Raw genomic sequence first — 27,823 nt, forward strand, 5'->3', positions numbered from 1 at the left:
TTTCTTTTCTTATTATTATTTTTATATATTTTTTTTTACCTACGTGGCTTTACCTAAATAACCTGAGAGTATATATTTAGAAAATTTAGAATATCGGTCGCCATTGACGACGTGGGGAGTGGTGGTTGCCTAGCAACCGCGGGCCTGCATGGGGACGCCATTGGGGTTGACGGCGTTGAGGCGGCGTGGAGGTAGGCCGCACCTCTTCGTTTCAACTATAGACGGGGTTTTTTTGCATGCTGCTTATATCGCTTTATTAAACAAACAAACAAAAAACGGATCGTGCATTTTAAACTCTACGCGAAGCCTGTTGTGTATTGCGGAGTCGATGTCTGTGTCTCGCCGAGTGCCGATGAGTTAACTGAAACAAGGCCTCTGATGAGCGATGGGCATTTACGTTTTGTTTACGTTTAAAGTCTTTTACGCGCATTGTTTACGTTAGTTCGTTATTGCTCAATGCTTTTAATAAGTGGGCCTCGCGTTTATATTGTACTGTATATGTGTGCGCTTATACACAGTAAAGTACTGCACCTCGGTTGAGCGCCTACGTAAATGCATGCGTTATCAACCCTCGTCACTTCCACTAAGAGACTTGAGATTAATATTTAATAAGAAAATTATATATTTATTTCAGGCAAGTAATAATTACAGATTAATATTAATGCCCTGATTTTCGTACTGCATCGCTTAATGCTATGCTTGTTTGCATCTGGATGATTGTGAAGGACTAATGCCCAAAATGTCGTCTATTATATATATTTTTTATTTTAAGGCGGTATTATTGACGAATTTGTTGAGTTTGTAGAAATACTTGTAGGTCATTTGCGTGTCGTTTTAAACATAACATTTAATCATCCGCAAGGTAGCGCCATTGCTACAGCAGAGGGCCCATGCCGTGAACATTTGCGAGCTGAACTGAAAACTCAGTCTGGTTTCTCGTGGTCATGCCGCTGGTATTGGATTTCCGAGATAACCTATTCACGTCTTACAATAAAAACATCCCAATGTTGCCCTTTTCTAAATTTATGAGCCTCGGAAAATATCCTGAAAGCTTAAGAATCCTCACGGTCGGGTAAGCCGCGTTTCCATCGCAACAAGTGGGAAGTTTACCGAACTGCTGGGCGCAGCCTAAGTCCCTGCAACATTTACATGGTCAACCCTGCACCAAGAGGATCGTTAAGATACCGTTTAGTAAACACTCTCACCCGTGTGGCCCTCGCAGCCAGTCGTGACGATAAACAACGAAAGAGAGAGATACATTTCGATTTAAAGCTTTTGTGACTGCAGGGATTCATCTTCTTCGTTCTTTCGGTAATGTCACGTAGAAGGGAAATAATATTTTATAATAATATTTTATTATTTCCCTTCTATGTGACTTTACCGAAAGAACCAAGAAGAAGAGAGAGATAAGTTGCACATAAATAGCGACCCCTCGCTAAGTTCAGTATCAGGGAATGATTTTTGTTCGACCGAAAATACAAATGCAAGTTTACAAAAAATATATTATTGACAGAGAAATTCTAACATAACCTAATCCCGTATGAAATACCATTCAAGTGCACGTTTATTTAAGATCACTTCCCGACGGGTTGAATGATGAAGATAAAGTTGGGGAACCGAGTTCAAGGAGCTGCGCCGCTCACAGTGTAGGGTCCTACTGCGCAGTCGTGCGCTGAACCTGAACGGGTACATGACCGTGCCCGGGTCGCTGAGTTTCCACACAAGAAAGAACAATACATTACAAACGAGAGAAAGTACGGACAATTAAAATGAGACAGAAGAACATGCAAACAAGACGGAAGACTGGACGAGATGATACAAAGGAGTACAAAAATGAATGGAATGGTGGCTTAATCATAGCGAAGGAATCATGGGGACAGTGGTTAAACTTTATATGGCCTTTAACAAGTTGAACAAAGTCATGGCATAAAGAGGAGGGTTGTCAATGTTCTCGTTTCCCATTCGACGTCGTAATTGTCTGAAAGTTAAAGAATACATTAGGAACATTTACTTTTTATATGCCATTTTTTCAGAAGAAGCAACAGCACACTATAGTAGTCATACACAAGCACTGACTGTGCAGCAGGAACACTTTGCTACCTCATGGTGGCGTAATAGTTCAGCAAATTTAAGAAGTAGAAAAGATCAAGGTTGACCCGTGATCCGAATTATATTTAAGATTGTCAATCCTAAAAGCAATTTAATGGATCAAGGTGATCATTTCGAAAGAATAATACTTTTTGAACAGTTATTTTCCCGCGTGAAATGTTCATGATAACTGAATGTGTGACTTCCCATGCATATGTAATATTCATAAGGTGTGCTGAAAGGCACTGCAGTCTCTTCTGAATGGAACAAAATATTGTTAGGAGTAATATATTTGCATAGGTCTTTCAAGAATAACCAATAATGTAATCTTAAAATGCTCATACTTCAACTTCATGGAATGGCTTTTCTTTTCTTGACTTACAGTGCGCATTTTGGTTCAGAAAATGTAATATGCCAGCATTTGCTATTAAATTCTCCATAAAATATGTCTTGTGCACCACTGTCAACACAGGTCCTTAACATTTCATATTATTTTGATAGTTGTAATCCCATGTATCTATTGAAATTACTATATATGTTCAAGAACTGTATGAGTATATGTAAACATTGTATGCTGATAAAATTGCATTGATGTTATCCACCATAAAATATGGTTGGCCAAGCAATACCTCTTAAGAAGAGTGACATAATGCCCTTTTGAAATCCCTTTTGAAGCTACCTGGTTTGCGGTGAAGAATGCCTGAAAATGAAATTTCCAGCACAAAGCTGGCCCATACTAAGAGCCTCAAACAGTCAAAGCGGACATCATTCCAGGTACGAACGTCATCAAAACATTTCAATCTTTTGAAAATGCTTTATTTTTTTCTTTTGCCACTCCAGAAAGTATTGAACATATTTTATAAAGAAATGTAGCTTTGTATGCATAATCAGTACGATAAATGTGCTCCGGTTTATTTATTTCTGTTATGGGATATTTTTAGTAGAAAGGATGTGTTCATTTCTTCATTCTGAAGGGATTTTATTTCATTGAAATTTGATATGGCATGTTAGATATATAACATGTCAGTATTGCCTTCATACATTTGACTGGTGTGGAGAGATTACACCAACTAATTTATTATACTGATTTTGACATGTGCGTCTTATATGCTTTGTGACAGTAATTTGTCCCAAATGTGATCATTTTAAATAAAAATTCCCACACTACACCGCACTTTTATAAATTACATAAAACTAACAAGTGGGAGCTCATACATGATGTGTGAGAGTATTACCAGTGATAATAAGCTTCCAATTACAGGAATTCACGGAGCGAACTATTCTTATGTTAGATCAATCACACGTTCACACTTTGCCTGCAGGATGAACTAGAACAGACCATTGCTGGCTGGAAAGGCAGAGGGTTGTTAACAGATGAAGGAGAAAAAGAGCACGCAATTGATGAAGATGATGAAGGTCAGTTGTGAATGGTGCAGTTGAACTAGATTGTGTAAGAGTATTAATTTTAACAAACAATGAATCATTCCATAAGCAGAGTTACAAGTATTATTTGTCCATCATGAAAACCTAGCATTTTTTTCTTTTTATGTTTAGGTCACTTCAGTCCTTAATCCCTGTCTTTTAGTAATTTATTTTCTCTTTGATTGATAAAATGTGAAGACTTATTTTCCATCCCATATATTAATTTTAAAAGTACAAGAATATTTTTTAGTCATAACTTTGACATTTTATTCATCACCTTTTATTTTCTCTTAGGGGCTGTCCATAAATGACGTCACGCACCTAGGGGGGGAGGGGGGTCAGAGTGACGATGTGTGACGAGGGGGAGAGGTGGGGGGGGTTTGAGAAATGTGACGTCACATCAAGATGCACAACTTTAAATAAATAATAATTAAATATAATTGTTATAACAACACTAATTTCGATTAATTTTCATTATAAAATATTTGATTATTTTAATTTACTAAGGTCACCTTTTATTTATTCCATAAAGGAGCATTTTGCTTTTCCATAAGAGAATGGAGAAGCATACATTTTGTAATTTTTTTGAATGATTGTTATTAAACATTTTGATTATAATGATTCTACCAGGGCTTTTCATTCTGTGAAATGAATATGTGATTGTTATAATTGTACTCTCCATTTTGCTTCGTTCTACTGCACAGTTTTAAGTATTTTTTTGATAGTTATAATTACTTTTAATATTTTATAATTATAAGAGAATTTCAATATAATATTCTGAACATCTACAGTTTTAGTTAGACGTTGAATATTTTCAAGTTAATTTTGTATGATGAGGGAGGGGAGGGGGATTTAAAAATCGGCCAAAATCGCGTGATGTCACTTATGGATGGCCCCTTAATTCATTTAAATGGTTTTTTCGTGTTATATTTCATGTAGACTCCTTCCAGTAATGGAAATAGTTGTGTTATCTGCTTTTTTTCTCTAAATAGCACATATAGTGTCTAATGTAGTATGTTTGCCACAGTTATCGCATGCCGTGATGGTGGATGTGGTGATTGTAAGAGACTGAACTTATCTGAGCATGCCCCCACGTCTGCAGTGTTTTACTTCCTAACACAGCACAGCACACGTTCTGTGTCATTAGCTTTTAAATAAGAGCCAATGTTAGATATATAACAAGGTACAAGGAGTAATAAGAAAACAAGTCTAAACGTGATATTGTGAACCCCGTAAGTTTATCGCATATCAATTGTCTTCATTATTGCACCTATTCTTTTTACAAAATCTCATCAAGAAAATTAGAATAATGGCCATCATAAGTATTCATGAGCACTTTTCTATATGTAGTGTACTATTTTGAAGTGTTTAATGATTGAAAATGGTCTAGAATAATTATGGAAATGCAGCCAAAGGATGGACCGTGCCTGAGAGGATTTTCGCCACAGTTTGTGTGAAGAAGCTAGATGGATTGTTGCATCTCAAGACTGCTTGGAGGAGGCCTTCATCCAGTAGTGGATAGATCATGGCTGCTAATGTTGCCTTTTGGTATAATCTCCAATCATTTACCACCATTCATACAAATTTTTTTTTTCTTATTTGTCTTACAAACTAGTGCCATATGAACGTGCCACTTAAACTAAACATTATGTATTGTTTCGATTAGGCGTACTATTCTGTTTTGAAACATAATTTCGTTCGTAAATATAAGTATACCATTTTATGCGAATAATGTATGCAGTTATCTTAGAATTCTGTAAAAAAAATTTGTTGCATGTGTACTGCAAGCATAATGTAGCTAATGCACAAAATTTGAAATTTATTTAGCTGTTGATGGATGCAGAACCAAATAAAATGAGAAAATAGTAGAACCATTTTTTGTCAGTAAGCGAAATGAAAATTGGATTGATTACTTTTGCTTCCATATATTACTACATACATGATGTACTATTTGTCCTTTTATTTACAACTTTTTGATGATGCCTTTTTAGCAATAAAAAAATGCGAATATAAAATGTTCCTCGGATAAATTGCTACCACTCTTACGTAGTGGTACGTGTATCAAAGTTTTCTGTGTATGCCTGAACATGTATATCATAAAGCATGTTTTTTTTTTAGAATTGCTGGCGATGTTTGACAAAACGATAAAAAGGAAAGGACGTGCATCCAGAAGGATTAACAAACGTGACAAGCTTTCGAGTTTTGCATTTAACTTTGAGCTGTCGGATGACGAAGAGGACAAAGAAAAGGGAAAAAAAGTTGCGGAAGGAAAACGATCATCTTTCCTGAAACGGGATCGAAAGGTCGAGGAGCATGTGGATGATCAAGTTGACTCCGTGATGGAACCACATGTCACTTCCCAAGGGCATGTTGAAGACAGCAAGTTAACGAACAGGGAGGGCCATCGCAGACCCAGGTCACATGACAGACAAGTCTCATTTGCAACCTCTCCTTCTTTAACAGGTGAGAGCTGTTTTCAAATGCCTGTGCTGTGACTGAAATACTCGAATGTTAAATTACCTTTGTGGTTGTCTTTTTGTATAACAATTTTGTTTTACGAATTATTTGGTCATCTTCATATTTTAATTTAGACCAGTACACGTGGGCAGTTTGTTAGACGATAATTTGCATGGTTAGTGACTGTCATGCTAACATTTGACAAATCGACAACACATTTTGTCCAACCATTTTGTCAAAGTATCAATCTGGCCGAATGTACACTGCAGACATATTTGTAGAAAGTCGGTCCATTGGCTATTCAAAATATCCTGTTCCAAACATCCCCTTTGGAACTGTTCTTCAGCTTAAGATTTAAGACTGATTCTTGCTGATTCAGAAAACTTAAACTTTCATTATATTATATTCTTTGGATCTTTCGGTAAAGTCATGTAGATAGGTTCAAAGAAAATAACAAAAAAAACAGAAACTATGACGTTTCGATCGCAACACAAGCGGTCTACGTGACTTTCCCGAAAGATCCAAAGAATATTAATTCCTGCAGTCACGAAAGGTTTAAGTCAAGGTTTCATTATATTGATTTAGATTTTTAAAAAGCAAGCTCATGCAGACACCTTTAAACAGCATTTTATCTGTCATGTGACATTTCAAAACTTATTTTCTAAACATGCGTTTTGTTTAGAGGGGAATAAGAGTCACAACGAAGCATGATTCCATCAGACATGAGTTATAAGGATTGATTGTCTACAATGACCAATCCCTCTACAATCAATATAGGCAGACAGTTGTCACTGGTATTTCAGTAATTAAGCTTTGTTGCCTTTTGGCATAACAAAGGTTGTTTAGACAATGTGTTTTGTGCATACCATTAGTCTTTGGATTGTTTACTGGCTTTTTTTGTTTTTATTAAAGTTATTTTATCTGCATGCAACAAAAATCCCCAAGATGGAACGTTGCCCTAAAAGTATACTTGGGGCTGTATATGAAAGGTATGGTTGACAATTTTGTGAATAAGGGAACTAGCAGCATGTGTACTGCCCAGGCTATATGTTGGGCTTTTAAAGAGATTAAAGCTGAATCTATTAGAACCTGCCAAGGAAAGCAAGATTTATTTGTGAACACAGGAAATCAATTTGTCACATGTAAAACCTCAGGCGATTGCAGTTTTTGTTGGAAGCGTACGTTTAGTGGATTGCATTTCAGCACCTAGAGATGGTACTTTAAGGCAGTGCTCTTCAATCGTTTTAATTCTACGGCACATGTTCAAGATTGCTTGAACTTTGTGGTACACCAAATCAAGAAATCGGTCCTACTAATTCCCACATCGTACTACAGGCGATCACAGATTTGCTGCAAAGTACCACAAAGACCCCTCATCCCTGCTCGTCCTAATCCACAGGCCGGGGCTCGAGAAGGTTGTGCGAAGGAGGAAGGATGGCTGGGAAGGGGCTGTGGATTGGGGGGAGGCTTGTGTGTTACTTTGGAATATATTTGTGGGAGTTTGTGTACTTTGTGATAAATTTGTGGTTCTTTGCTGTAATACTAGGACCCCCAAAAACACTGTAAGCCCAGGTGGGTGGGTGGGAATGCATTGTAGTTTAGCATTCACAACCCCTTATATTATCAAGAACAATAAAATTAAGTGGCACTGCCAAAGTCTTTGACATGAATTCGCCCAACTGCATGTTTGTGTAAATGTATCCTTGTCAGTGTGTGTCTTCATGTCTCTGTGTATTGCCATTTCTGTGTGTGTCTTCGTTTGTCTTGTCTGAGTGTATTCGTGTCTGCATGTCTTTGTGTTTGTGTGTCGCTACATGTGTCTCCATATCTCTGTATGTGTCTGTCTATGTGACTCTCTGTATCTCTCTGTATCTCCATGTCTATGTGCCTGTTCACCCAACTCAGCATGTGTGACCGGGGCAGTTGAGAGGGCCGGAGGTGGGGGCTGACGGCTGTCCACCGTACTGCACATGAACGACCAATGGAGAGGGAAGGGCAGAAGTGGGGGATGGGGGCTTGAGGTTCTATCCATCCAATGGAGTTTACATAATTGTTTAAAAAGTGCTGCAAGTCCATAAAATGTGCTCATCATTATTTCTGCAATTGTATGTCGTTTGGTCTTCTGTCACACCGTACATAGCCAACCGTAATAATCATAGGTGCATTTGGCCCTCGAAATAATGATGATAAGGTTCGGCATTTACAGCAGATACCAAACATTAATTTGTGTTCTGAGGCAACTGGTCCCTGAAGGAACATATCTGCTACATTAAAATAATGTGTTGCTGCCACACACCACTATTTTGAAAGTAATGTTGTGTTTCACTTCTAAAATGCATCCATATAGCTGGTCAGTGTGGGTTGGTGAAGGGCATACTGGGGAGGGGATCAGCACTCACCATTGGTGTTAGCCATAGTCAGAAATCAAACTCAAGGCTGTCAAGATTCATAGCACAATACAATGCACATACAAAATAGGCATACTTAAATTAATTCATTCAAACATGTATGTGATCTTCATAAATGTAAGTGTTTCATTGATAGAATAGTGTTAAAGATGTGGAATTGTACATTCTTAACCACATCTTGGCCAGGGTAAATTAACATGCATATAGCTGAGCTTAGATTGAGTTTCCGACATTCATTTGCAAGCTAGATGATTGCTTTTTAGTAACGGGCCACCTTGTCTTAATTTAATTTATATAGCGCCTTAACCAAGACACTGAACAGAGAATCAGCAATGGTACAGCAAAACAGTGTGATTAGATGAGTTGATGAGGATGGGAGTACATGAATATGATAATGCGCGAAATAAACGATGATGAAAGTGAAAATGAGTGGTTAACGATGAGTGAGTATGATGAATGGGTAGGGAGTTGGGAAGAGGATGGTGAAAATAAAGAAAAAAAATTGTATTAGACGCTGCTGCTCAATCGTAGTCCAATTTCAACACTTTATTGTTGTAAATAAGTATTCCAATGTGAAACATTTTAATTACACTTCATATTTTCTCTGAATTGTTGCTTAAACTGCATGTTAAAATATTTGTCATATTTATGCACATCGTCATATAGAGAAACTGGATCCCAACCCTGGAATTTACACCACTGGCTAAGTGGTGCCAAAAGAGATGAGTGCTACCATATTGCTGCACAGGCAGACACTGGCTTTTAACTTGCATATTTTATAAAGCATCATTTAGAGTACATGATGGTGAATACAATTTGTTGATAAAACAGAAACATAGGCTTGGAGTCCTATAGTTTTAAAAGGCAGAAAATATATAAACACGCTTTTGTTAACAATGGGTAACCACTACGAACAGTAGAAATCAATGTGTTTCTAAGATGATGACATAAACATCACAAAATTACATTTTTAAAACATAACCTTCATGTGGGAATTGCTGCAATGTACAAAAAATGTAAAGATTAATTAAATATATTAATCTTGGTAAAGATGGTAAAGGTGCAGCCCTGCAAATACTTGCTCCCGTCACAGCTGGGGAAAGGGCCTCCATGAGAGGGAGCCCGAGAGCGCCACTCTATTTTGAACTACAGTCCTCTTCCACACTTGCCAGACATCTCAAAAGAGGTGGGAGCATCCACACTCTTACCTCTACAGCACGTGATCATGTTCGACTGGATGTGACTAATTTATTTCCACGCTTGTGTATTTATACTACAGGCAATGAGGAAGGCAGATCAACGCCAGTACCTATGCCACGTAACAGGGCAGCCACAGGTCGGAGCTCAGCGGAAGGGTATTCGGATGACTTCTCTTCAGAAATGACCAAAAGTAGCCGTTCTCCTTCGCCAGCTCGTACTCTGTCATCAACCTCAAGGTCATAATTGCATTGCACATGTAGTGTCCTTTAATTAAGAAATCATAGTCTGTAAGATATGTACCTTAAAGGATCTTGTTTACTTCAAGTGTCAAACCTTTTCCCATGATTCGCATGTGTATATTCAGCTATTTTGAGCAAAATCCAATGCAAACCCTGCGTTAAAGACTCTATATATTTGAAACATACATGCTTGTTATTTGATGGAAATTGTTTATATTACCCGAATTGTTTAAGATGAAATTATTTCACGTAATTACAGTTATCAAACACAAGGAGTAGGAAAATATTTTTTTTTTCTTTACGAGTGTAGGGTGTCTGCCTCGACACAACGCCGATCATTGTCTCCATCAGAAACACCTGCACCGACTCCAGCATTGCGCCATTCTACTCGGCAGGTAAGCCCTTAAGCAGAAGTTCCTGTAGTTTATTCACCAGACATTTGTTTAAGCTTTCTGGCTAAGGCTAAGAGCATTAATGGATTTCCTCTGTCCATCTATCTGTCCATGTGTTTGTAACATGGGTCATAAATCTAGGTTAACATTGAATGAATCTAGCTACAAAATCGGATGTTCACGTAAAAAAGGTCGGACTTTGCTACCCTTGAAATGTAGAATGTGCCCATATGTTTGTGAAGCTCATACCTTGTAACTTTTGTAATAAACACTCCTATCAAGTGATAAGTCAACCACTTACGCACTCCATTACATACTGTTATGTATATTAGAGCAGTAATTATGAAATATATTCCTAATAAAGTAAGAATATGCAAATAACTGACTTATAAAGTACCATTATACCTGTTTGTAATATAATATCCATGCTATTATATGTATTTTAATTTTGGAAACATTTACTTCATTTATATAAACTTCCACGCGTTTGTCCCACTCATGTGGGGGTCCGCTGTCCTTGTCAACCTTCTCCATGCTGCCCTGTCCTGCACCCCACCTCTTCTTCTGCCTTCCTCTTGATTTCTTTCCTTCCACTTGCATCACTTGCACCTTCTGACCCACGTAATTTTCCTGTTTGTCTCTGAACATGACCGAACCACACCCACAGCCTTTTCTCTCTCATCTTCTCTGTGATTTCCACCACCTTAAGTCTTCCTCTCACTTCTTCATTTCTCACCCCCCTGTCCTTCCTTGTTAAACCCCAAACATCCACCGCAACATCCTCACCTCTGTAACTACCATAGCTTGGTCCTCCCTCTTTCTTGTGCCCCAGCACTCGGCCTCATACAACAGCACCGGCCTCACCACTGCCTTATACAATTTTCCCTTCAACCAAACTGGGACCCTCTTATCGCACACCACACTAGTCATCTATCGCCATTTCAGCCAAGCAGCCCTTGTTCTCATCTCTCCTTCGAGTGATCCATGAACACACATCGTTACACCGAGATACTTATGCTCGTTTGTCTTCATTAACTGGACACTTCCAATTTGCAATCCTGCATTTTTTCCACTGAAATTTGCCACCATGTACTCCATCTTTGTCCAACTCATCCTCAACCCATTCCCTTCAATCTTTGCACCCATATCTTCAAATCATCTTCCACTACCCCTCTGTTTTCACCACATTGCACAATGTCATCTGCAAACAGCATACACCAGGGGGGCTCCCTCTGAATATCTCTTGTTAGTGTGTCCAGCACCAGGATGAACAGGAAGGGACTCGGGGTGGAGCCTTGCCTCACTCCCACTTTGACTTGAAAGCTCTCCAAAACCCCACAGCTGCTTTGCACATGGATTTTTCCTCCTTCATACATATGCTGAATCAGCTGGACATATACCTCAGGATTACCTCTTCTCATACACCACCAGATGAGCTCTCTCGGCACTCTATCGTACGCTTTCTCTAGATCAATAAACACCACATGCAGGTCCCGTTTCTTCTCTCTGAACTTCTCCATCAATACTCTGAGTGCAAATGTAGTGACTAACTCGGAGACTATAAGACTTGGAGGCACTTCTTTATTAACGAGCACCATCGGGATTAACACACTTAATATTTTAGTCCGTATATTTGTCGGCGACTCTACTCGGCCAGGAGAGTTGGTAGGCTGTCTGACCAGCGGCACACCGAGATGGTAGAGACGGAGACGACGACGAGAAGAATGGTGTAGACGGCGAAAAGAATGGCGACGATGGACTTCAATAGCACGACGGGAATCCCACTCCAACAACAGCCTCGAGGTCCCCTACAGGGGCCCCTCTTATACTGTCAGCGTGGCCTCGCTCCGTCCCGGCCACGCCCCCTTTCCGGAATCTACTAGCGGGTTCCTGGTGGGCCCCTTCTGTGAACTCTCCCCTAGATCAGCCTCTCGTGTATATCCTGGCCTGCTGACGTGAGGACTGCCGTACGCCCTTTTCTGCCAGCAGCCAGCGCTATGCCACTACACAAAGATTGCATCCATTGTTGACTTTCCCCGTCTGAATACAAACAGACTCTCGCCAATATCCACCAGCTTCCCCAGTATTTTTTCTATGATCCTTTCATTTACATGAACTTACATTGTTAATAATCTTAATAAAGTTAATTAACTTCACAAAATATATACATTGCTTATATTAATCTATTTTCCCCATTGGGTCTATGGTGGATCTCAAGTCCCAGTTTGAAGTCGAATTTTCTGGGCACATGGACAAAAATGAACTAATTCTACACACTTGATACAGTAAATTTAGCTGTGACGGTCCCACCTGAAGACGGAGACTTGTGTTGCCTCTGAAATGTCGTGATTTAATTGAATTATTTTCACTTATTATTATTTTATTTCTATTATTATTATTATTATTATTCTTTTTTACCTACGTGACTTTACCGAAAAAACCTAAGAGTATGAATCCTTGCAGTCACGAAAGCTTCAAATCTATAATTTGACTTACCTTTTGTTTCAAGTGCTGAAAATACACCAAAACCCCTTTGTTGCTGCGCATAAATATTTATTTAACTTTTTCAATAAAAAAAATATATCACGGCCTTTTCGATCGCAACACGAGATTAGGGGGATTAAGCAGGTTAATGTCATGTCTATGTGTAAGACAAGCTGCGGCGCAACTGCGCTGTGAGAGACAAGCGCGTCCACGCAAGAGAATCACTGCAACGGTGGTCACGCCAGTGAGACACAAAGCCCATCACACAGCCAGAACCATCGATACATCGAGGCTAAGGGAGCAGAGGTGGCCATGTTAGTGAGACCCCAGCCCGTTTATGCAGAGGCACCTAACAGGGCAATGCAACTCAGAGAGTCGGAAATAACAGCCAAACGGCAGGGAAGAATGGAAGCACCACAGCAAGTTACGACTTTGCTTGGTTGATAACGTCCTTCCAATGATTGCTCAGCTTAGAGACAATTTCAACCGAGATTTCAACCGAGAAGATGTAATATAGGTAAATCTTAAGATGGATCGTTTAAAAATTCATATATTAAAATGTTTAGAGCTTTTGTTTATACTTGTGTTCTCAAATTTCCACCTGATCACATCAGTTTAGTTTGTGACAGGGGACAAAGGCAACAGTTATTTTGAACTATGCAATTATCTTCATTATTATACATCCTAAGTCTACTCTTGTTTCAAAAGAAGTTAACAGCGGTATGAGTAGTATCTCATGTATTATACATTTGCAAATATTTTGCATTCTATATAATTTTACCATTTCACCAAGCCTTATTTTTGCATGAGCATTCCATCACTGTATGAAAATGAGCACTGAGCAGCCACAATTTCATCATTTCCCAGAGACACTAGATCAGCCACAATGACATGCTGTCAGAACGGTGGTTGAAAATTGTAGAAGACGGTCGCACATGCCAGGTCCGTGTGCTCCCTGTCAACGATTACATATATTGTTTCCTGTTTTTGCCAAGCATATCTGTTGCCTGAAGGAAAATCATTTGATAGTATGAAACACGATATATATAGAAGTACTCATAAATTTGGTATTATCTAGACATCTTCAAAAGCTGTTTTCTTCATTGACCTGTATGGTGAATATTTCGATTTTAAATGTCAAATTTGGATCCCAGGATTTGTATTTGTTTCACACATTGCTACTCATGAGATCTGACTGTAATATAATACGATGTTGTCATTTGAGTGAATGGTGTTGCTGCATATGTAAAGTGTAAAAGCCTGGTTTTGCCTGGTATTATATCTGCTGTAGCAATCTACACACATTTAGACAAAGCGAACTGATTATGGCATTTACCTTGCAGGAAATGCGACGAGAAATCTCCGGGGATATTTCACTTCGACCACCTTCTCCTGACCCCAACCCAACCGACAATGGAGCATTACCATCTGGTACAATCATTTCTGAAAAAAAAAAATTCCATTTAAAGAACCAATTTCATTATGTCCATTTTTTGTTATCGTTATATCTATACTTTTTCTTGTCAATGTTTGATTGAAAGGGTATTGATTATTCCTTAATATTTTTTTTTGAATAAGTTGGTTGAAATAAAATATGTATCTCAAATGTGACGTAACCTATCAGCGAGTCTTGTAATTATTTAAATTTGCTCCATTAAAAGTCTTGTCTGAATTGCACAAGATTTTCAAATGTACTTAAAATCAGTACATTATAACATGTACAAGAGTTCACTTAGTTTGTAAGTTTTTGCTATTTTAAAGTATAAAAAGTCCCTTTGAAAAAATAAAACATTGTAAATGTATTTCGATTCAAGATTTTCTTTTAACTTAAAATTAATGTGAATCAAATAGAACCACTTTTAGGACATCAAACCATTTTTGTATGATTTGGTTTCAACATATTATTTGTTCTTTTTCTTGCCGTTGGCTTTAAGGTATGACTAAAATTGTATTATAAATATTGTAGCATCCTGTTATTAAAATTATTTGTTGCAATTAGTGCTTCACTTTAATACTGCATTTTAGTAATAATACATTCATTGAGTAAAATTTATTATGTTCACAATGCAGAGAATTGTGTGATTACATTCAATTCGTACATGCTATATGTTATTGATTCACGTGACCTTTGCATCCACTAAATGCAAAGTCGTAACATTAAATGTATTTGAATCACATTGTGACCCCAGACTGTGACAATTAATCAAACCGGGAGGGGGTGAATCCTTAAATTCCTATATCTTTTAAAGTAGTTTAATGTGCTGGTAAATATGGTAATGTATTGCCCTTTGTCAGTCCTTTGCTGGATGAAGGCCTCCCCATGCCATCACCAGCACAGCATGAGGAAGCTTGCATCTAGCAATGGAATGATAAAATGCTGAAAAAATAATTCTGATTGGCAGGCAGGGACTCGAAGACACTTATTGGCGGACCTCAGTCAATGAGCAGACGAGCCTCATCAGAGTCTCTGGTCACATTCATTCCAGAGGAGCCCGTGAAATACGGCCAACCCCCTTACAAGCCAGAATCACACCGGTCCACTGCGAAAAACTCTACAATTGACCCACAGTCAACAGAAGGTCAGCTTTTTGACAACACACTGGCAGAAATCTCCCAAGAGAACTACAGTGGCGGAAAGGTACGTGCAGACAAGGCGTCGAGGAACATGCATTCAGACACTTGTCAAAAATGGAATTGCATCTGAGAAGTGGTACATTTGTAATGGGTTCCAGAGACACTTGTAGAGGTAACTTCTTTATTACAATACAACACTCCAACAGTCCTGATACTCTGTTACAGCCTAGGGACACAGCCTAGGGACACAGACTAGGGACACAGCCTAGGGACACAGCCTAGGGACACAGCCTCCTCCTAGCGTACCTGACTCTGGCTATGCTCTGGGGTCCTCCGGCTACAATTACCCTAGGGGAGGCTACCTGACCCGACCCAGCCAAGTTGCGAGTCTAGACTCTGGCTTCCTCGGAACTCGCCCTTACAAGGGCGCAGAGCCGGGAGTTCCAGAGTCCCACCACTGGCCCGCACAGCGTCCCCGGCCCTTACAAGGACAGGTGGGACGAGGGGGTCCAGGATCCTAAGCTGTCTGGGTTTGGGTCTTGAGCTGTGACTGGCCCTGATCGGCCAGGGAGCGGCCCTTTTATCCCTCTTGCCCATCAAGGGGTAGGGCTGTGTGTGCTCCCAGGTACCCCACAGCCCCCCGTTGGTGGCGCCAAGGGGCTTAGCTGTCTGGGTTGTCTGGGATCCTAGGGCCCGGCGCCGAGGGCTTAGCTGTCTAGGATCCTAGAGCCCCCAGCAGCCCCTCCCCTCTTGGGCTGGCACAGTGGCCCCTCCCCTGGGGGTCCGAGGTACCTGCAGATGGGCCCTGTCCACCACTGCTGGTAAGTGTGGCCCACCTATGGCACTACACATTCCTAAAATGTCAGTTGCATTTCATATTTAGCTACACATTCATGTGTTCTGCAGCACTGATCACCACCCTGCATTATAATAATTCATGTAAGTTTTGCCAACAAAAATTAATTCAGTGATAGCAGCGTGTTTGCCGTCATCTGCCATTTAGGTAGAAATAATTTCAAGTGGAATTGAAACTCTTTGTGAGGAGGAGTAGTTTTTCAAACGACTGAGCTGGATTGAGAACTAATTTGTGTTCGACATTGCAAACTTGATTTTATACCAATTGTAAGCCATTACTGCTAGATGACCCGTATATGCTACTACATTACTTGTAAATTGCTGGATAATAAATACTGCATCAAAAACTTAGCACTCAACAGATGTAGCCCATTTAACTGATATGCATTGACATCCCATACATGTCCTGAAAGCACACGCACTTTTATTTTACGTGGCTCTTACTAAAAGGCAGCTACATATAGAAAAGTGCATTAGCACTTCTTTTCCGAATAATTGTGGAGAGAACAAAACGAACATCTCACTCCAGTATGTGTAATAATTCTGGAGTTTGTGAACATTGTTGTGTTTCAGATGTTAGATTTGTTGAGCAGACATTTTATCATACAGATAATAATGCTGCCCATAAATAGCTTTGCGTGTGCGCATGCACACTACTTATATGAGTGGAGGATAATGGTTTTAATGTTGAATATAATTGTCAATACATTTTTAATGAGTGAAATTATCTTATCCTACTCAAGCACATTGCCAAATTCTTGTCATGTTGACATAGCATGTACTCGGGATTCATGGTTTCGGTCTAATTGGCCATGATTACTTATTTGATAAATAATCCCATTCTGAACCTTTTCCAATCAATCCACATTTCAGTGGGTCCATTCAGGATAAGTCCTTTGAGCCAATCTCAATCAGTTGTGGTCATATTTAAATGTATTGCATATGAATACATTTTCCAATAATTGCAGACTGTGATAACAACAAAAAGGTACATTAAGCTAATTTGTTTAATAACTGAAAAGGGATTTCCATAAAGCACTTCCGAGTCGAGATTGTTGTTCAGGAGGATCCTCCATTCGCATTGCTGGCGAATTCCTTTATGTATTCGTGTTTTGCTTTCATGTGAGAGCAGGCTGGAGTACACGTAGAAAACCCACCACGCATATGATGGGATAGTACACATAGGTTCTTACAAATGGGTTCACGAACCCAGCTATGTATTGATGTCTCCTGGCCATCTCTCAGCCCAACAGGTGTGCAAATTTTACGAATTAGGGCTGTAAACTGGACATGAGCACCACACCTCATATAAGAAGGAAATCAAATACTTTTTGATGGTTATTGAAGCGCCAACTTCTATATACATTGTAAGAAGGTATAGTTGGAGTACCATTTACATTTGTATTGCTGTTGAGGGTTATGTAATCATCACCTCCATTATATTATGTCATTCTTAGCATCAGAACATCACCCTATCGCAATTATTCACCTTGCTGCCCTCATGTCTTCTTGCAGGGCACTGGAGGTGGAATGCACTCAGAGACAATTGATGACCAGTTTGAAAACTTGTCACATACAAGGTACAAAATATGCTTCACCTTTCCAAGATAAATTTCACCTGGCCTGCCCATCTATGTTCATAGTCCAATTAGATAACATAAGAATATGGTACAATTATATGTACATTATAATAGGACTCCAAAACAGTTTGAAAATGTGTTGTTCAAAAATAAATCCACACTGCAGCAACAGTGGTATAGAAGGAAGCTGAAAATATTCACCATTAACATTAAAACTTAAAACAAAAATAACTGAACATGTTTTTGAGGCAAACAATCTTCATAAATTCGCAATCGCTCAATGTGCAGTTTAAATAAGTAAAGGTGCAGCCCTGAAATTACTTGATCATACCGCTTGCGGAAGGGCCTCTCAGAGGGAACTCGAGGTAACCTATCTCGAGGGGTATTCTGGTCTCCTCTTCCACGCTGGCGAGACGTTTTGCAAGTGGTAGGTGTACACACACACTTCACCCCACCATATGCGACCTGCTGATAAACTAACCGTAGCGTAGCCATTTATACTGCTGGGTAGATGGGAGCAGGGGGTGGATTTGAAAAAAAACTTTCTCATTGTTTCCAGGAGATCGAATGTGCGACCTCGAAATATCTAGATTTGCAGTTTTCGTGACTGCAAGGATCCATACTCTTTGTTTTTTCGGTAAAGTCACGTAGGTTAAAAGAAAACAAATAAATTAAATCACGACGTTTCGGAGGCAACACAAGCTTCCGTCTTCAGGTGGAACCGTCACAGCAAAATTACTGTAATTTTTTCTTTTAACCTACGTGACTTTACCGAAAAAACCAAAGAGTATGGACCTCTAAATTGCATGTCCAGATTTGATAACAATTACACCACAGCAGCATCCCTGCACTATACGTGTTATTCCTGTTGCAGAATTAAACGGTGTAATGCGCAAGTATTTCTTTGTGCACGCATGTCCGTGTGTGTGCAGCCAAACGGCAAGTTCTCTGAACCGCACGTACGTGAAGTCCCAGAGAGGACGAAGCCCTCGACCAATCTCTGCACAGTCGCGTTACTTGGGCACGCTCAAGGTGCTTGATTTCAGGTCGCAGCTGAATGTCAGTTTGAGCCCTGAATGTCCCGATGCCATCCGTGCATCTATTTATCAGGTACGTACTGAGCTAAAATGAAAATACACCTGTATAGATCTTCTAGGTTGTGCCATCATAGCTCTATATGATGTTTTTTTACCATTCTAACAATGGCAAAAGTGTGTTCAATCTGCTGTGTAGAGTATCTCATTGATTTATGATCGTTTTAAGAATGTGACCATGAGAATAGATTTATATCTGAATTGTCAATCATGACTTAAGGAAACATGTTCTATTTGTTTTTTTTGCATTAGGAGTGGTTAAAGAGAAAGACTGCATCAATAAAGGAGCAAAAAGAAATTGAAGAACGATTAAAAAGGGAGAAAGAGATAAAAGAGCAGGTGAGGCTTATCACTAATCACAACAACAAGTGACTTGATAATCATCATTATTTGTATTTTTAATGTTTGCTCTTAAACTCATAGCACTGATTAAACGTTAATAAAAAAACTAACACTTTACAATGTCAAATAGGTCAATCTTTCCTTCTGTAGACTTTATATTTACGCAATGAAAAATAACATAAAGCATACATCCTTATTACAAATTGTTTGAAAGGTATATGTCACTTCTATCATGTACATACAAGTGCATAGCCTATGTTTACATTCTGTCAGTCAAAACATTCTCTGTCAAAGCCAACACAAATAATACATAATTAATACAGTCACTTGGGAAATGAATAAAACACATTCAAATATGCATTGGTTATACAAAACAAACAACATTTTAAAAGGGTCTGAATTTAATTTTACAGAAAGAAAAGAAGGACAAGAAGATGGAAGTGGAGAGCACTTTCCAGGCCTGGAGCAAGCAGAAGAAAAAGTCCATTGCGGAACAGCAGAAGAAAAAAATCGAAGAAGACAGAGAGAAACAGAAGGCCGACAAAGCAAAGGAAGAACACAACGAAGATGCAAAAAAGGCAGTGAGACCAAAATATGATTACACACGTCAACGTTATTAAATAGACAGCAACATAATTACCGATTGAATTTATAGTGCAAAGTTAATTTTGTCTTCCTGTAATGAAAACTGTCATCATAACTTTTGCAATCTAATTGTCATTATCTTTTCAAGTGTTGATTATAGCCGACCGTAAGAATCAAGTGACAAAATGTTAAGGTTAGTTGTCTATTTCAGTGGTTTCATGGTTATAAATCTCTTTTTATGTGTTGCTAATTTTTCTTTTTTCCACATACTGACCTACACAGGCCTTTGAGAGGTGGAAAGAAGATAAAGACAAGCATATTTTGAAAGAATGTCTCAAAGAGAAATCAGTTGAGCGTGATAAGCAACACAAGGAAAAAGAAAAAATGGACCAAAAAAAGGAGGAAGCAGAGAAGTTATACGACACATGGTAAGTCCTTCTGACATGGAGGCAATGAGTGCACATTACATATGATGAAAACTAGGTTCTTACCTCAACCTGACTTTCACTGGCAGCCATCACCAGGTCCCTTCTCTTTTTCAGCACCATTTAGTGCCCAGAAAAGCGTCAGAAGTATAAAAACCTAAAGCTTACGACACATTCTGTCAACTATATCACGCTGGGGCCCCAGGTACATGATTAACATGGCCCACATGCCGGCCTACATCAGTAAATTAATTTAAGTAAAGCTCAGCGTGGACAATAGATAACTTTAACGTGAAAATGCCTCCCAACTTGGAGCCAACATGGTGCTTGGGATTGAAGTGACCCAGAAGACCTAGGTTGCTCTCAGAAGGTCATCATGTCAGACCATCTCCCACGTTCCTGGATATTTGCACCATCTCTTGGGGCTCTGTGCAGTGTCCCACTGCCTCAGAAGCACCACTGTAGACTCCCCGTGTGAAGTTGTATCCATTGCTCTGTCTACACTGTAGCCACCAGCCTTCCACAACATATACAGGTAGGCCTCTACTTACGATGGAGATGCGTTACGACGACCCCATCGTAAGTCGAAAATATCGTAAGTCGAAGATGGCCTAGCCTACCCAGGAGTCTTAAAGAATGGTGATAATTTCGCAAAACAGAGCAATTTACAATACCATACTGTATAAACTATATGCTGTATGTATTTATTAATTACAATACTGTATTGCACAGTAAAATGTCAATTCTGAGCCTACCTATATGAACTGCTATTTAATAGAAAGTTTTTTCAGGAAACAATCCTATCTGCTATAAAAAGTGTAACATGCATTGAACGTATCGTATCATGGTAACCTTAAAATGAAATCGCTAAAGCTACGTATCATATATGCATTGTACGTATCGTAACGTATCATATTGTACTGTACTCACCAAGATTCTGTCCGTCGTCTGCATACTTGAACGATGTTAGGTTGTTGATGGCAATTGTGTCCTATCGCCATCGTAAGATCGAAATATCGTAAGTCGGAGCATCGTAACTCGGGGACTACCTGTATTAGGAACCTCTTGTGCTCCTGCCATATCAGGACATGACTATATGCATCTTTTAAGTCTCGAGAAGCCATTCAGTTACTTTTTGTGACCACTCACATAATGGAATCCACTCTTTCTTGAATCTCCCAACTCCCAACAATCTAGCGGGATTGCACGCAGGACTGATATGCAATGAATAAAGTATTTTGACCTCTACTGATGCCTTGCGATAGATGGGCATTGGGCACAAGACATCTAATGTAATGTCAACCAGCAAGGGGATTATGTGGGCAGATGTGATACTGGGACCCCAATATCATATGGTTGGTACAATAAGTCAGAAGTATTTTTTATGACATGCCTTGTGCTCTATAGTGTTTAGGTGCATGGCAACAGTTGTCGTACGAGAACAAAACTTCACAAATGCTCTTAGAGACTCGGACATGAATGACATTGAGCTAGGTGTATTTAAATGTAAATTGACATGGTAACACCAGTATTGTAATAATGTAGTTTGAGTTATAGATGTAATGTGTCAACATTGATACAATTTGGATTTACATCACATGTAATAGCAATCACATCTAACATTTTTTGCCTTTATATTAACTTAATATGCTTTAAAAGTGGCCGTGTGGGAGTCGTTTTATGTGTGTTCTGCATTGAGTAATATGTAAAGGAACAGTCACTGCAGACACTGGTCAGATCACCGTCAGCTTACAAGTGCCAGAAATGATTGTTTTACCACATGCTTTGAACATTTACATAATATGAATGTTGGCACGTTGCAGCTGATTAACATGTAGATTGCTTATTTTCAGCCACATGAATACCAGAAATACATTAATTTGAAAGCTGAGTGGAGTTATGTCTTTACCTATTTGTTATACTTAACAAATGGTTTAAATACACAACGCTATGTAAAAAGTTACACTCAATTAATGTACGTAAACATAACCATCCTAAGTGCCATTTTATATTTTACTTAACTGGAAATACGATTCCAGTTTTTATCACCGTCGTAATAATTCTCCTTTGTTACATGCATGAGACAATTTGATTTATGTTGAACTGTTTAAACATATAACAAATTAACGTACTTAGGTGTGTTGTGAGACTCAGTGGTTTTAATATGCTGCCTATTCAAGGAAGAAGCAAAAAGACAAAGAATTGAAAGATAAGAAAAAAGAGTTAAAACAAGCAAAGAAAAGGGATGTGGAGGAGAGGGCCATTAAGGAATGCAAAGAGAGGCAAGCCCAGGATGAATATGAACACTGGATGGTGAGTAACCTTGTATAATGTACAGTTTTTGTGCATATGTAAATACAACATTTGTGAAAGTACTCTACACCTGGGAGCCACCCCGATTATATGGTTGGCATACGCAGTACTGTGCTCTTTTACTTCAAAAGGAGCGAAAGGTTTTATACCTCAAGAGCAATGCACGGGAGGGGTTCCTTAAGCCTATTAAAACCAAGAACACCCAGCGTGTAAGCCTTGCTATAAAAAAGTCCAGTTGTTGGGGAGTGAAACTGAAAATGTAAACTCGCTGCATGGCCACTGCTCGAAGCATGCAACATATTAAGACCAACGAGAAGTGTCAACAATAATCAATACGTGTTTGTTTTTAAGGTTGTGGAAGTCTCTTTACAGTGGTTTTTTGATGTGAAAACATGATCATGTTTCATTTCATTATAGGACAAAAAAGAGTCGCAGCAAAAGCTGGATCGGAGGCTGCGGAAGAGCCGTTCTCTTTATCAAGAAGAAGTTCCACCCTGGAGTCCACCTAACCGTACAGTTCCTCATGGAAAATAATGCTTCAATATTTACACCCTATACAAAGCTTAATATCTATTCAAGTTTCGTGTAGCTAGTGTATAGATTTCTTGTGTGTATATAATTTTATATGGAATGTGGTAATCACGGTACTTATCGACTACTTCTAATTCCATTGTACAATGCTGTTGTCAAAATGTGATCACCTCATGCTTACCGATACATTTTAATTGAGTAAATTATCCCATCACTTTGCCTTTCACTTGATACGTATTATTTCAATGCAGTTGAAACATCTTAAAATGTAGTTAAACCAAAAAAAACTGCATAATGAAATCATATTTTTGTGATGTTCAAAAGTCAATGATTCAATTACACTTTTTGGAAGCTACAAAATCAGAACTTGCTGAATTTAAATGTGCAAAAATGGACCTCGTAGTAAGCTTTATGTGGGAAAAAAAATATTTGCGCTTAGTAGTAATAAGACATGGGAGAGATATTTATGGACGCTATAGAAATGTAAGTAGCATCTCAATGGGATAATTGACGTGACAATTATTTTACATGAAGTGCTAAATGTAAGAAAAGACAGCAAAACCTGGCATGCACAGGTGCAGTTTACATGCAGATCTGTCTTCTTCACTTTGTGGCCACCAATGCAGTGACCCACAGACTGCATTAATCCAATAGTTGTCAGCCTCCCTACTGGGGGCATGACGCGAGCCCCAGGGGCAACTGCATTCAGGGATAAACTAATGGAGCATGACGTGCCCAAAGAAATATATTCGTGGCAATGGAAGGTTGGGATGATTCACTCCATAATTTTGACTACAGCAGACACTTGATAAGCATCGAGTTGATGGGGTCCATGACTTAATTCTCCAATTATCACTATCGCCTAGAGAATTATTATAATAGAACAATTTCCATGAAGTGGAAATTTAAATATGAACCTGTTTTGCTCAATCATGCAATCGTTTATGGGGGGGGGGGAGGTTTGCCTCAAAACTATAACCTTCGTTGTGTTCTAACCGGTGATGGCCATTAATTACTTTAAAAAAACACGTGGATATGGAAAATACATTTTACTCGATGAAAATTGTAAACTATTTCCTCAAAAGTGATAAACCTACAATCGTGACAAATCTATAATTTTCCATGCTAAAATTCGAATCGTTTTGTCCTTGGATATATATCCAAGCTGAGCGAATCGGCCATCAAAACAAACACACTTTTGCATCTTAAAGTACTTGCAATATTGCAAAACGTGTTTTATTAAAAACATTGAAAATACAAAAATAATCGTACATTACAGCTCAGAGCAAAGCCGAGCAGGTGGATCAGAACCACCTACCTGCTGCAGACCTCATCAACAAAAACCTGCAGATCATATTGCTCTGAGCACCTTTGCACCACGTGACCCTTAGGAGTAGAATTGGGTAAAGCAACCTGGGCAAACAGACGCATGTGTTTTCAACGAACTGCGGTGACATATCTCAGGACGAAATTAGATTCTACTTTGACATTCTGGGCAGAAGCCCTGCCTGGTTACAGCTATTTTATGTTATTTTAATCACTTTTTGGTGTATCCAATCTTTTGGTCATGAATATTGTTTGTGTGGAAAAGTCAAAAAGCAATTTTGAACATGTAAAACATGGGTAATTATAATTGGTTGAGAATGTTGTGGAGGTAGGAAAAATTATAAAATGATTCATGAGCATGGCTGATCACACTGCATATTTATAACATAAATGAACAGCATCACAATTTACAGATTATTATGATAATCAATGTCTATGACGTATCTTTCTGGTAAACCATATATGGCCATTCTATGTGTATATTAAATTTTTTAATTGCAGAATGTAAAACATGCAAGTTTTTTTACTGAACAACTCATTGGGTTACATTGGGAATTTTGCAGGGTATTTTAATATTCACTTTGCAACAAACTGTTTATTTGATAATGCCCTGCAAACTGGATTATTGGTGAGTGTGCTCTTAGGATGTTCAACCTCGCAAATACAATCATGCACATTGAAGATTGTATTTTACCTGATAAATAGTTTGTGATGCTTTTAAATCGTGTTTTAGACTTCCATACCATTTACATTTTTTCAGATTGCCTTTTTAGTGAGAATTTTTATATACATCTTGTATGCAAATTTCTCACAAAAAACCCCATAGCCCAAATTGCAACACACACATCAAATAAAATAACCCGAATAAAATATCGTACATCTTGACATATATTAAAGATGAGGTACTATTTAATATTGTGCTTTGAATAAAACCAGTAAGATTATCCATGCCTTCCTGAGATTGTTGGGATCAATTTTGGTCAAATGTTGCTATTGGCCGGCAAAACCCTTCGTTTAGTGCGCTTAAGGGCACTTTGCAGTGCCTGCCGTATTGCCGGCAGATTGTTGACAACATTGTAGTGGTTGAGTGCGATCAGCCTGTCGAACTCTAGCTCCGAGTAGGTGAAGTTGAAGGTCCTGTAGGGTGAGTTGCTCATGAAGACGTCGAAATCACCAAAGGAGCGCTCCTCTTCAGTCACCCGTGGATTGCCTGGGCGCACAAACGCACACGTCACGGGTGCTTCCGTGTGGCACCAGATGCTGAGAACTTCTACCAACACCTGTTATATTGCTTTATAGCAACAATGTGAAATCTGCGGCCTGTGGAGTCCCTCGTGGTGACCTGCTCTACGTGTGTCTAGGGTGATGCGTGGGGTCATGGTTAGTGCACGAGCACCAGAGGTCGCAAACGGGTTTTGATTCCGTACCCAGCCACACCAGGGTCGCAAACGCGTACCCGTACCCGGCCGTACCCTACCCCCCGTACCCGGCCGGGTACGGGTATCGGGTACCTGATTGCGACCTCCGGGATGAAGCCATGTTGCAGGCGTGGGTGGGTTGATTCTAGGAACTTGAATTGTGAGAAGAGACAAGACGTTGGGAAATGAGTGACAAACGGTTACTCACCAGTGACTCACGGTCTACCCGTACCCGGCCACACCAGGGTCGCAAACGGGTACCTGTACCTGGCTGGGTACGGGTATCGGGTAGGGTATGGGTATCGGGTACCCGGTTGCAACCTTTGACGAGCACGATTTCAAGCTTGCGGCCCACAGGTGAAGGAAGGCCACTCATGTGGCCCACTAAGTTGCCCATCACTGCTTTATAGGCATTTATGCATCGATTGACACATTCAAAGTGATTCTTATGCTCTCAATATGGACATTGAAATGTGTATGTAAGAATCACTTACAAATCATGAAATAACATGTGAATTATATACCGGTTACACAAGCTTTTGGAGCAGACAAAAACAAATGAGATATGAAAGTGAAAACAGCAACATTTATGATTGAAATGAATTTGCCACCCCAAATTGTGCCAATTTCAAATCACTGCCGTGGGGAAATTCTGAGACTTCTTTATTCTATAGTAATGCTATGTGTGCCCTTTTCATATCACAGAACTTTACGTTAATATTAGTGGTTCCTTTGAAACGTTCATAATACTTCCAATCATCTGCTTATTGCCCAGGGCCAGTGATGGAAATTACTTACATCAGGATTCAGTTTATCCTTTTAAAATGCTGTCAATACCACTGCCATGCAAATAACCAATTAGGTACACATAACAAATAAGTATACACATGCCACTGGCGATTCACATTTTTAAAACTATTAGAATTATATGCATATAATTCTATTATATGCATATAATTCTACGGTTTTACCTACAGATCCATTACTTCGCTAGCCATATAATGACCAGTCTTCATTCATGCCAGGTACTGACGTTATATATAAACAAATACACCTTCACAATTATAGAAAATAAGCGACACCACTGAACCAATTATTCCTTTAGATGTTATTAAGAAAATGGAAAATTTGGCTAATTACTTTTCACAGATACAAGCCATTCATTTAAACCTCATCCTTGCTGTGCAACCTTTTAAAATGAAGGCCAAAAGATGACAATTGTGAAATGGTAAAATAGATTGTGCTGGGTAGGACATGTGTAGGGTAGAGGAGGGCCGGTTATTGAATCTAGTGACCAAAGGGAAAACCTAAGACCAGATGGTGGGACAATGTTATAGCAGATCTTGGATGTCGCGTGTCTCCGATGCATCAGCTGCCAGATCTGGCAGAGAGTATAAAACGTTGGCGAGGTGTCGTGGCATCAACGGCATTGGCCATAATGACGTCCCTTGAAATTTGATTGATCTTGGATGTTATATATTGGGATGTGCATATTACTGTGTACATTAAACACGTGCCTCAACAGCTCATTCAAGCACAGACCCCCAGCTATGACATTTTCAACTGAAGTGCGCATCGTGGTGTAGGTGTTATGTTGCATGTTGCACAATGCAGGATCTCACCAGGAGCTTTGAATTTGCGGAAGCTGCTGTTGATGAGCGGGAAGTGCAGGACAATGGGTGCCCGTGGATCCGACTCATCGGAGAAGACGTAGCACTCATGCAGATCGTCAAGACTGCACGACGGTACATCGATCTTTGGGAATGGGATGCCATGCTCTTGGCAGTACTTACTGGTCAACGTCAGGGTCTGCGTAGCAAGGACAGAAAATGAAAGCTAAAGCACTGACATTTCTTGTACGTGCCATTGCTGGTAGAAGGGCTTCCACTAGAAGGAGCTCTGGAGAACCCCCCTAGAGGGTGTTTTTGGACTATTCTTCAAAGCTGGCCAGACATCTGAGACGAGCCACACTTTACCCCACCGCACACTAACTACCAATTGACTTGGTGTACCCATTTATACTACTGGGTGAACAGAGGCACTCCATCTGCATCGTTTTTCATGCAATAGTAATTGCTAATTTTCTCTAG

At 39.3% G+C, this 27,823-nt stretch overlaps 2 protein-coding genes across 4 annotated transcripts in view; one reads left to right on the forward strand and one right to left on the reverse strand.

The window, feature by feature from the left end:
• Window positions 1–123: 123 nt before the first annotated feature.
• On the forward strand, window positions 124–25,246 carry LOC144931516 (uncharacterized). 3 transcript variants are annotated; one of them, XM_078855452.1, is made up of 15 exons: window positions 124–191; window positions 2,764–2,862; window positions 3,411–3,504; window positions 5,629–5,973; window positions 9,655–9,811; window positions 10,125–10,209; window positions 14,034–14,121; window positions 15,093–15,328; window positions 17,635–17,699; window positions 18,632–18,809; window positions 19,046–19,132; window positions 19,549–19,716; window positions 20,003–20,148; window positions 22,326–22,458; window positions 22,876–25,246. In XM_078855452.1, the coding sequence occupies exons 2-15, from the start codon at window positions 2,785–2,787 to the stop codon at window positions 22,990–22,992; spliced, it is 1,977 nt and encodes a 658-aa protein (XP_078711578.1). In that variant the 5' UTR covers window positions 124–191; window positions 2,764–2,784; the 3' UTR covers window positions 22,993–25,246. The 3 variants fall into 3 exon arrangements, with proteins under 3 accessions (XP_078711578.1, XP_078711579.1, XP_078711580.1); XM_078855453.1 differs by having other exon boundaries at window positions 19,549–19,713; XM_078855454.1 differs by having other exon boundaries at window positions 15,177–15,328.
• A 48-nt stretch (window positions 25,247–25,294) lies between these two features.
• The window catches only part of PLA2G4F (phospholipase A2 group IVF), a 50,587-nt gene continuing 48,058 nt past the window's right edge, over window positions 25,295–27,823 (reverse strand). Inside the window, exons 20-21 of the mRNA XM_078855455.1 lie at window positions 27,356–27,542; window positions 25,295–25,525 (exon numbers count right to left, since the gene is read on the reverse strand). Coding sequence (XP_078711581.1) covers window positions 25,296–25,525; window positions 27,356–27,542 — 417 coding nt within the window. The 3' untranslated portion in view covers window position 25,295. The remainder of the gene's footprint in view (window positions 25,526–27,355; window positions 27,543–27,823) is intronic.

This window comes from Lampetra fluviatilis, chromosome 4, assembly GCF_964198595.1.
Source record: "Lampetra fluviatilis chromosome 4, kcLamFluv1.1, whole genome shotgun sequence".
NCBI lineage: Eukaryota > Metazoa > Chordata > Hyperoartia > Petromyzontiformes > Petromyzontidae > Lampetra > Lampetra fluviatilis.

Bases quoted from the DNA above. Each gene is read 5' to 3' on its own strand.
- LOC144931516 (XM_078855452.1), top strand. From the start codon at position 2,785: ATGCCTGAAAATGAAATTTCCAGCACAAAGCTGGCCCATACTAAGAGC. The intron at 14,122-15,092 runs GTACAATCATTT...TCTGATTGGCAG, and splicing joins CAATGGAGCATTACCATCTG to GCAGGGACTCGAAGACACTT. The intron at 19,133-19,548 runs GTGAGGCTTATC...TTAATTTTACAG, and splicing joins AGAAAGAGATAAAAGAGCAG to AAAGAAAAGAAGGACAAGAA.